The sequence below is a fragment of the Haliotis rufescens genome, unplaced genomic scaffold, assembly GCF_023055435.1.
Source record: "Haliotis rufescens isolate VD_foot unplaced genomic scaffold, xgHalRufe1.0.p SCAF_22, whole genome shotgun sequence".
Lineage (NCBI taxonomy): Eukaryota > Metazoa > Mollusca > Gastropoda > Lepetellida > Haliotidae > Haliotis > Haliotis rufescens.
The window spans coordinates 4,636,272-4,647,221 of record NW_025963913.1 but is presented as its reverse complement, the minus strand read 5'-3'; the positions used below and the strand labels follow the sequence as shown (position 1 = coordinate 4,647,221).

At 41.6% G+C, this 10,950-nt stretch overlaps 1 protein-coding gene across 1 annotated transcript in view; it reads left to right on the top strand.

The window, feature by feature from the left end:
• Positions 1-122: 122 nt before the first annotated feature.
• LOC124136313 (gamma-tubulin complex component 6-like) overlaps positions 123-10,950 on the top strand; it is a 43,110-nt gene continuing 32,282 nt past the window's right edge. The window contains exons 1-8 of the mRNA XM_046502204.2: positions 123-232; positions 2,394-2,589; positions 4,370-4,512; positions 5,084-5,208; positions 6,047-6,135; positions 8,111-8,177; positions 8,801-8,857; positions 9,122-9,249. Coding sequence (XP_046358160.2) covers positions 2,405-2,589; positions 4,370-4,512; positions 5,084-5,208; positions 6,047-6,135; positions 8,111-8,177; positions 8,801-8,857; positions 9,122-9,249 — 794 coding nt within the window. The 5' untranslated portion in view covers positions 123-232; positions 2,394-2,404. The remainder of the gene's footprint in view (positions 233-2,393; positions 2,590-4,369; positions 4,513-5,083; positions 5,209-6,046; positions 6,136-8,110; positions 8,178-8,800; positions 8,858-9,121; positions 9,250-10,950) is intronic.

Sequence of the window (10,950 nt, the reverse complement as noted above, 5' to 3'; positions counted from 1 at the left end):
TAAAAAATAACAATGTATGTTTAACATCATCTTTAGTTCCCTAATATTACAAAAATGTAGTTTCAGTGAAATATAAGAATGTTTGACGATTTATTAATTTCGAGTTTTTCTTATTTACTCCGAAACTTGTATGGCGGAAAACATGAATGTTTGGAAGTGTGTTGACAGCTCGCAAGAATACATTTAACATGACACGCCTCGCCAAAGTCAAGCAGAAACAGGCGTAAGCGGAGTAAGTAAATTACCATGTGGATCATGAGTGTCATGTTGTCGATTGCCGAGAGAAGCTTTTGTGACTCCAATAATAATGATAAACCGTGAAATGTCATTTACAGTTACTCAAACTAACAGTAACACAACTTACAGTTAAGCCAACAACTTACACAACATGTTAAAACTTAGGACAGTCTGTGAGTATTCACACAGAGCTAAAGCCTGCATATTTTCTCTCAGTAATGTAGGATTTGCTTCCAGTGTTATTTCAACAGGGTTAACTTTGTACATGTTGTACCAAACTGATAAACATGCGAATGGTAATGTGTGACTTGATTTACTTCATTAACAGGACGTCGATTGTTCTGAAGCTTTGTTTGTAAATAGCCGATAACCCCTGAGCATACTGAGGATATTTCTGAGCCAGTGACCACATTGCGGGTGTAGGCTTATCACATGACAGGACTTTTCTCTTGTTTGAAAAACAAACATACTTTTTCTGAAAAAAACCCCAGTTGTTCCTAATTCTAGCCTTTCGGTGTGCTTTACATATTGTTTTGCATAATTATATAGATATACTACAACAACTGCGACAGTGAGGTGCATGACAATACAGCTTTACATATCAAAGCAACATTATCGCAAGCTCTTCATAGAGCTTCGATGACAGCACATGGAGGATAAATATGCAAATGAAAATAGTTTTTGATGTTTTAGGATATGTTTTCAATGAAAGTTATGTTTATCTAAATGTGTAAACTCGTCCAAAATGAAACACATGAATGGACTGTGTAAGATTTGACGATGTGACAGAGGAACTTGACTGGCCGTACTCTGGGTAGGAAAGTGATTGGTTTCATACAACTGAGGAATATTTTTATTGTATTCTGGGCTTTGATAAACACTGGTTTATATCAGAGCTTTTATTAGAATATGTGCACACGTTCTTGTTATGATTCACAGCAATACATCATTGTTCTATATGACATTGGCAGCAGAGTGGCCTATGCTTCCACTTTGATAAATTTATTGGACCAGGGTGCAATCTGGTTTTATCTGATGCAACTGGGATTTCATGTAAACATGCACCTGGTGCAAGTTGAATCAAGTTCATTAAATCGAACCCTGATCAAGTACTGGAGACCGAGTCTTCTGATTTCTTTTAGTGTTAGGGCTAGGCTGATACACCAGCAGTGCGATCCGATACGTATAATGATACCTTGCTCACAATCCGATACGTATCACAATACTTGCATGTACTTTTATCTGTGATGGGTAAGCCATCTTTTTCATGGACAGGATGGCCAAAGACTTGGCGCACTGCCATTTTATAGTTGGCAGTGCCAAGTATGGCGCATTGGAGGAAAATATTTATGTTTTCACTACAATGTCATTAAATTCAGATCTAAGTTCTCGCTGCCGCTAAACAAAGATCTGAGGACATCCCATTACGGGTCACGTCAGAATGACCTTTCGCGAACTTTGACCGACCACTAAAATGACAAACATCAGCCAATTAGAAAGCAGCCATCTCAAGCTTTACGGTACTCGTTTCAACCTGGCGACTTCAATTTCAGACTACGCTTGAAAAATATGTTGGCACAGTTCTCGATTAAAATTTTGAAAATTGAACAAACGAACATTCCGGAATGTCTAATATATGGTTGAGATTGTATGACAGTACTTCCCATGTACTGTGCAACGCCTCCTCCGTTCAAATGTTTGACCCACGGAAGCGAGAAATAGACGATAATTTTGACAGTATCAGTCGTATGGGCCATAACTGTCATTTGGAATACCCTGTGTTAACGTTTTCGAGGTTGCATGATGAGAAAACACATTCCGACTGTCACTTTCATGATCTGGTAAGCAACGCTTTGATTGGTTGTATGAAAGGTCGTTCTCATGTGACCCGTAATGGGATGTCCTCAGATCTTTGTTTTGCGATAGCGAGAACTAAAATCTTATTTTAATGAGATTGTTTTTCTCTACTAATTTGTGTTTGGTGTAACAGTTATTAAAGCAAACATTTTACGTAAGAATCTATATATATTTAACATGTTTAATTTTGCGTAGTGTGTGACTGTGATTGATATAAATGAGAAGTAAAAAGTCATGATCCAACAATGCATCTGTGTATCGTCCCACTACTAGTTTCAGTATCATTTTCCTCATTCTAGAAGTTGCCAGTATGGAAGGTGGTGTGTTCAGTGACAGTGTTGACGTGCTGCTGACACAGCTGTGCAAACATCACCTCCAGGACACTCAGAAGCGTGCTTACATCGTTCAGCCTCAAACGTCTCGGGATGTGCAGTGTAAACGACTCAAAAGAAAGGCCTACAACACATTATTTGAATTTCTTAAAGGACGAGGAAGGTTTGTATTTGTTGAAATTTGATTTATATCTTTTCTGCCACTAATCAGTCTGTTATTCCTAACCCGTCTAAAAACATTTATCATACCGACATGTCAGAATGATGAGATTTGATTGGTTCACATGATTTTCATAAAATACGATGAATCCCGCCTTGGGACATAAATTCTTCAGCGGGAGAATAAATCCCTTATACCCAACCATGTTAAAACAGGCTGCACATTGATTGCTCAGCGGGAGAATAAATCCCTTATACCCTGCCTCGACAATGCTCGATGCAACCGACCGCACGCTTTTTCTTAGTCAGTAAAAGTCGCATGGTCTAGCACAAGTTACCTCAGCTCAATTGAATATGTTGAACAGCTGTTTTCAATCAATTTTGAATTTGTTTTAATTCTTATACAATGTCATATTAAAACATGTCAGTAAGATAAATTTGTTGTAGGAGGATCACTTGGGGTACATGGGCTTGTGGTATAAAACCCAACGTGGGATGCATAAAACCCCATGTACATGATGTACCCCGAGTGATCCTGCTACAACTTATGATATCTGTGTGTGATAAATATTATAGGTAATTTTAACAATCATGTTTAAGAACTGTCCACATTTTACTGTTGTATTATGTGTATCTTTGTTTATGTAAGATTAAGTGGAGATGTCTTATCTTAAGGAGTTGGTATACTTCTATTCTTGTGTATAGTGCGCACCTTTTGAAAAGAATTACAGCTGTGTAGTGGGGGATTGGCATAATACATACAGACAATGACTTTCAATTATTTTTTCCAATCACTGGATTGTCTAGTCCAGACACCATTATTTACAGACTGCCGAATTTCCTCTGGAATATTGCTGAGTGCAACGTGATACAAAAAAAAAAAATTCAGCTTGGATGAATGATATAATTCATGCATTAAACATGCTAAATCCTTGGATTAAGGAGGAGGGAGTTCAGTTAACATGTAAATCGGAGAAGGCATTGGATTTATTGCCAAGTGACCACTATCTCATCACCCTTTAGTACATGTAGTGCAGGGATGCTACCCTGTTCAAAGTACCCTTGGCAGGCAAATTGGGAAAAACATTGTAATATTTTTTAGAATTGGATCTTTTTACTGTTCTTATTTTTGCAAATTCTGAAGTACTGGTAAATTTGCACACAGTTATCACTTCACTACATGCCATATTTTCTTGTGTAGAGTGTGCACTTCAGTATAATCATCATATGCACCTACCAATTTTGGGTACAAGTTTGAGAAAAAAAATAATTATATTGTTTATTGGGTGCACTCAAAAACTACATTGCATTGTTTCAGGTGAACTAACACGAGATAACAAAATTGGCCAATGAAAATGTGAAATTTGAGATAAAACATCACAAGACATGATGATTTACAAGTTTGGTTGTTTTTCCATTTTATGCTCGGCATTGTTTTATGTGTAGAGATTAAGATTACTGAGGGTAATTGTCTGGTAAAATAAACTGGAAATAACAATCAGCTGTACACACATTTTCTCCCAGATCTACCGGTGATGAAATACAAAAATGTCCAATATTATAGCTATAGTAAGTTTTTGTGCAGTGATTGGAAGAAATTGTATTTGTAACTATACTTGAACAAGGATAATCTGATCGTGGTTCTGAATTGGTGCAGTACGCTAACCAGTTCACACCTGATTTTGCCGAATCAAATGTAGACAATATTAAATGAAATGTGAATAAAGTTGATTACAAACACAAGTCAAGATGTGATAATAAGGACAGTTTTCTGTATTTTTCAGATATTCTTGCATATCCCCATCTGATCCTGTGAAAAAAGAAATAGATGGCATTTTGATCTATGCTTACCACTTACGATGTAATCGATTTTTCGATGAAGCCAATCGTCTGGAAGCTCTCCTGGACACTTTGTTATCAAAAGATGGTAGGTGTATAATTGTCTAAGCTTAGTGTTTGATTTGGTGAAATTTAACAACCTCCTTCATACATGATATGTCAGGTATTGCAGTCAGCGCATCTGCTTTGAAGCTTCATAATTAGACCGTGCCATTTGGCATCGTTTTCAGTAGGTTTAGTGTTAGTTTGTGGACTATTGTTAGCTGAATTCATTGACAGAAAGACATTTAACAAGTCTTGGGCTAAGGTAGCAGAATGAAATGCACACTGCTTACTTCTGATATAACTATTCTTATTATTGACATCAGATTTAGTTGTAATCATGGTAATCCAAACCAGGTGCCTATCTGCCTCCCTTAGGTTACATGCATTGCGTCATACTTGAAATAGAAGCGGTGATGACATGCCAAGTTCTATAATGAGCACTACCAGCTGTTTTTAACATTGAAAAACCATAAAGCATGCATTTGTAGATAAAGAAACATGCTATTTTGTCTTTTTGTAAACTCTGTAAAGAGAGGGACATTTTGAGATGCCCTCCTGTTAAGTAAGCAATGTTTTTTTCAACTTTGGTTCTGGAGAAGTGTTTTTGATTACAGGTGATAAGAGTGATGTGATGTCAGTGTTGCTGTTGCTGGTGTTGCTGTCAGAAAGGAGGAATCCCACCAGTAGTGAAGTCATTGGACATGCATCACAAAAGCTGCCTCTGGTGACATCTAAAAGGGTAATGACCCGTTGTCAATAGTCAGCTGATTGTGATGGGTCCTTATCAGTCTGACTGTGATAAGCAATATGAGGATACTTATGAACTGGGGTGGGGATTGTTGTCCATACTATCAGCCACTGGTTTCCCTGGCTAAGACTTTGTTATCTTCAGTCAGCCATGATCATTATGTGTTTGTCCCGATCACATCTCTAAAACTAATAGGTATTCTTTCATGAAACTTTGCACATATAAAGACCAGGTTGTTAACTGGTGCCTTTTGCTTTTTAGGGAGTGTTAGAATTTTAATTTTTCCGGTTCCATGGCAGCAATTTGACTTTGACTCTGGTCAGACCCCAAGATTGTCTGTTAAGCTTTTCACCAGTGAAGGTAACCAAAGTAACAGATGGGAAATGTTTAGCGTAAACATTTTTATCTATATTTCTATTAAGCTGCACTTTATGTTTCATAAGTTGGTGAAAGGTGAGCTTCAGCAACTATTGACACACTACTGTTTGTAATGCAACAGATTATAGCATGAGCCATGTATCAATTGTGTGACATCCACTTATTCATATCTTTGCAAAAAGTGACGTGACCTAAAAAACAAATTTCCGAGTCCCATTTCCATGGTATTGTTTGACAGCTCAATAACTAGTCTTGTATACAGAAAGACTGCTTAGATAGGAATACCCTCGTCAAGTTCACCGTAGGACTTGCTCTAACAATCAGATGATTTGTTCCTTCGTCTCTATGGGGGCCCGGGGGGATGTGTCACTTTCTGATGACACTTCTATATTTTTTTTAATTTGCTGAAAAATCAATCCCTGACTTTCTGCATTTGTTGTGTGTTGTCCAGACCCAGCACATGGTGTTACCTGAAGGACCTCCTGTGTACGGGGACAGCCAGGTTGTCTGTCCCGACTCCTTCTACATGCATTACCCACGGTAAGACAGCTCACACCCACGCCTCATCATCATGTCTCAAACCCACGCCTCATCATCATGTCTCACACCAACACCTCATCATCGTCTCTCACATACACGCCCCATCATCATGTCTCAAACCCACGGCTAATCATCGTGTCTCACACCCACACCTCATCATCATGTCTCACACCCACGCCTCATCATCATGTCTCACACCCACGCCTCATCATCATGTCTCACACCCACGCCTCATCATCATGTCTCACACCCACGCCTCATCATCATGTCTCACACCCACACCTCATCATCGTGTCTCACACCCACACCTCATCATCGTGTCTCACACCCACACCTCATCATCGTGTCTCATACCCACGCCTCATCATCATGTCTCACACCCACTCCTCATCATCATGTCTCACACCCACGCCTCATCATCGTGTCTCACACCCACACCTCATCATCGTGTCTCATACCCACGCCTCATCATTATGTCTCACACCCACTCCTCATCATCATGTCTCACACCCACACCTCATCATCGTGTCTCATACCCACGCCTCATCATCATGTCTCACACCCACGCCTCATCATCGTGTCTCACACCCACACCTCATCATCGTGTCTCATACCCACGCCTCATCATCATGTCTCACACCCACTCCTCATCATCATGTCTCACACCCACACCTCATCATCGTGTCTCACACCCACGCCTCATCATCGTGTATCACACCCACGCCTCATCATCGTGTCTCACACCCACTCCTCATCATCATGTCTCACACCCACACCTCATCATCATGTCTCACACCCACACCTCATCATCGTGTCTCATACCCACACCTCATCATCATGTCTCACACCCACTCCTCATCATCATGTCTCACACCCACACCTCATCATCATGTCTCACACCCACACCTCATCATCATGTCTCACACCCACGCCTCATCATCATGTCTCACACCCACTCCTCATCATCATGTCTCACACCCACACCTCATTATCGTGTCTCACACCCACACCTCATCATCGTGTCTAACATCCACGCCCAATCATCGTGTCTCACACCGACGCCTCATCATCGTGTCTCACACCCACGCCTCATCATCATGTCTCAAACCCACGCCTCATCATCGTGTCTCACACCCACGCCTCATCATCGTGTCGCACACCCACTCCTCATCATCATGTCTCACACCCACGCCTCATCATCATGTCTCACACCCACGCCTCATCATCATGTCTCATACCCACGCCTCATCATCATGTCTCACACCCACACCTCATCATCATGTCTCATACCCACGCCTCATCATCATGTCTCACACCCACTCCTCATCATCATGTCTCACACCCACACCTCATTATCGTGTCTCACACCCACGCCTCATCATCATGTCTCACACCCACACCTCATCATCATGTCTCATACCCACACCTCATCATCATGTCTCACACCCACTCCTCATCATCATGTCTCACACCCACACCTCATTATCGTGTCTCACACCCACACCTCATCATCGTGTCTCACACCCACACCTCATCATCATGTCTCATACCCACGCCTCATCATCATGTCTCACACCCACACCTCATTATCGTGTCTCACATTAAGAAAATGAATCCTTATATTTTTTTATAACTCAAATTGTCCTCACCATTTGAATTCTGGTTCAGAATATGTCCTGCTTGTTGTAAGAGGTGATGGAAATAGTGATTGGGTGAGCACAATGGGGCTGAATGTGGACATGGAGGTGGTCACCTCTCATCTGTTTCTCACACAATCAACCACGCTTTGTCTGGTCCCCATTGCACAAAGTGATCTTAGCGTTACGGTTATCGTAAGCCTGTGTTAAAGTATGGGAGTTAGTTATTTTTGCGAAGATAGCTTTTTGCAATGGGGTCCTGGACTTACAGAGGTCTCGCTTTCCCAAACTCACCTCCTTATTACAGTTTGGGTTTTAACAATTGCAGTATTTTTCAGGGAGCTGTTTGAGGCAGCACACCAGCAGACAGATATCCGGACAAAGATGGACATCAAACGTCCAAATGTGAGTCAGTTTCTAGAGCATGTGCGATATGATTCCAGTTTGTATTGTCATATCAGTCTGAGACTGGTCTAGCAGAGAGAACCATTATTTTCAAAAGTGCAGCAGCATGTATATATGCAGGAATATTCCTATATTTTTAGGAAACTGGTAAATAGTGTAACAAATGTAAGCTTAAGGTTTTGTAGATCTTTTACTCTGATGCGTGGGTCCTTGAGCCAATCAGATATCAGCTTTCTAAAACAGTTTTATTTCTTTGTTACCACCCAGATTCAGAAATTTGAAATCTTAAAAAAACAGCTCATATATTAAACAAAAATTCTTTAGAACATATGTTGATGGTACTCCTGTTTTAGGGTAGATGCCATGGTCCTTAGAAACAACTGGGTCTATGCGATATCCACAATTGACCAAGATGAATTGAGTGGTCAGTCTCAGTGACTTGGCTGATTGTGTGTCATCATGAACTGATGGCATGGAGCATTGCCCGGTTTGCCTGGACCAGATGTAGCTAAAATATTTCTATTCACTCACACATTTCTAAAAACAAAGCAAATGAATATTGTACTTTTCAATCCGATGTCACCACATGGAGAAAATGTAATAATTTCAACACCCTCTTTCAGCTTTTTGAGCTGACCCCCGGCACGGAGCTGGCCGGAAATGGATGGTTTAATTACAAGGTAAACTGTTACTGTGTTACAGTGTACTGTGTGGATGTGTATATGAATTCCTGTCTGTAATTTTACCTGCTTTTATAATTTTGCACTTTTGCTCGGGATTACATAATTGTATCCATGGTATCATTTCATGTAAATGACTTGGTGAGGAAATGCTCCACAACCGTTATCAGGGTACCAGGTAGTTCACAGATTCAGAATGTCAACAGTTGTATGTTTGAGCTGATTACTGCCTGTCAGGTGATAAAACTCCTTATCCTGTTTCAGCCACTCCTGAATGATGCCCATGAAAAGGAGTCAAGAATGACCATGTTTGGAGGTCTAGTGCAAGGAAGAATTACCTCCCTTGACGCAAAACTTGAGCTGCCAGAATTGCCAGATGAATTTGATATGAAGTAATCTCGTTTTCTTACTTCTTCTTTTTGAACGTTTTGTCATTAGAAATATTCATACAACCAAAACCTGTGTCTTATAAAGTAAACATATTTTTTACTTATCTTGCATTACTCCTTAATGCATATTACTTGCTTGTTCTTGACAGAGAAAAGAGCTGTGTGAAGGTCTTTGCTTGAAGAAGTTGCTCCAACTAGCTGAGAGACCAACCCATCACGCAGCTCCCACGTGACCACCGGATCCTCACATTACTCTTGTCACTTGATGAGAGAAGACCTGTTTTTTTTGCTGTAACATAAAACTGATTCAAACCCTCACATGTTTGCTGTCTGAGTTAATGTTGTTTTGTCTTTGTGTTGTGCCTACGGTTTGTATTTTGTACATTCTATGTTTGATAAACATGTGCATAACGTTATTAGACACTTACTGGCGTTTTCTCAAGAGGAAAACATAAGGCCAGGTGTCTTGTTGCTCCAAGTAGCCATCTTGAATATTTTGCGTAGCCAGCAGTTTGTGAACTGGTTTGCGTTCTATATTCTTTTGCTTGGTACCCCAAGATTGGCGTATCCTCGCAAGTATTGTTTGTTTTGTTGTATGTTGTCTCACGTTTGTCGTAATATTTGTTTCATAAACCCACACAGTGGGATAAAAAAATTATAGCATACATAATTGGGCGGGGACGCATTGTGATTTTACACTGCTTCGTTAGAGCAGATATCATGCCCTCCTCCCAAAGTGCCGGCGTAATATGTCGGCGTGGGATCCCCAGCCCCTGTGCCTTACTTGTACATCTCAATGCCTCCAGGGTCACTGATGTAAAGACTGTTGACTGCTTTCCCACAGCTTTCAGACAGTACCTCAGTGTGTGTAAAAAACGCAGAACACAGCAGGCCAGGAAACAACGGCGCACGATGTCTGACTACTCTGAGGTACTCTACTACTCGGATGACCACCCCCCGACCTCAACTGCTACCTTGATGACGGACCCCATGGTTGTAGTCTCTACCCAGAGCACTTTGACAACCACGACAGCGTCTATCTTTACAGCGGTGACCACAGTGACGCCCGGCATGGTGCTCACGTACCAGACGGCGCCTATACTATCCTCCGGACAGACGCATGGTCTCCCACAGTGGTCCCGCCTGCGGCACAGACGCTCGGTCTCCCACAGGCACCCCCGCCTACGGCACAGACGCTCGGTCTCCCACAGGCGCCCCCGCCTACAGCACAGACGCCCATTATAGACGCTCCCCCGTCCAGTACTTTCAGTACTTACAGGCCAGACAGGCCTTGCGCCTCTCCCAAGTGCGCCTCTACAGGCGCACACCCGGGACAACCATGCAGACAGACGATTAGCCATTCCACGATGTCTTTGTGGCTACCTGCTCTCATTCTACAGGCCTATGAAATCGTCAGCTCCAAGGGCCAACTACCTACGGAGACCAGAGCGGTCGCTGGACACTTGATTGACGTCCAAACAACGGCGCTCCAACACGGACACTTGATTTGCGTCCATACAACAGTGCTTCAACACTTCCCAAGGTTGCTGGAAGCGCCTAACCTCGTGGTGACGGTTCTGTGGAAATCTCCCGCCAATTCTCCTCGTCTATCAACGTTGGTTGAACTTTTCCTCGGAGAAAGCGAACAGACTCTCAAAGATGTCCCTACCCACAGCGTCTGGTAGATATTATCTGCAACCCCAT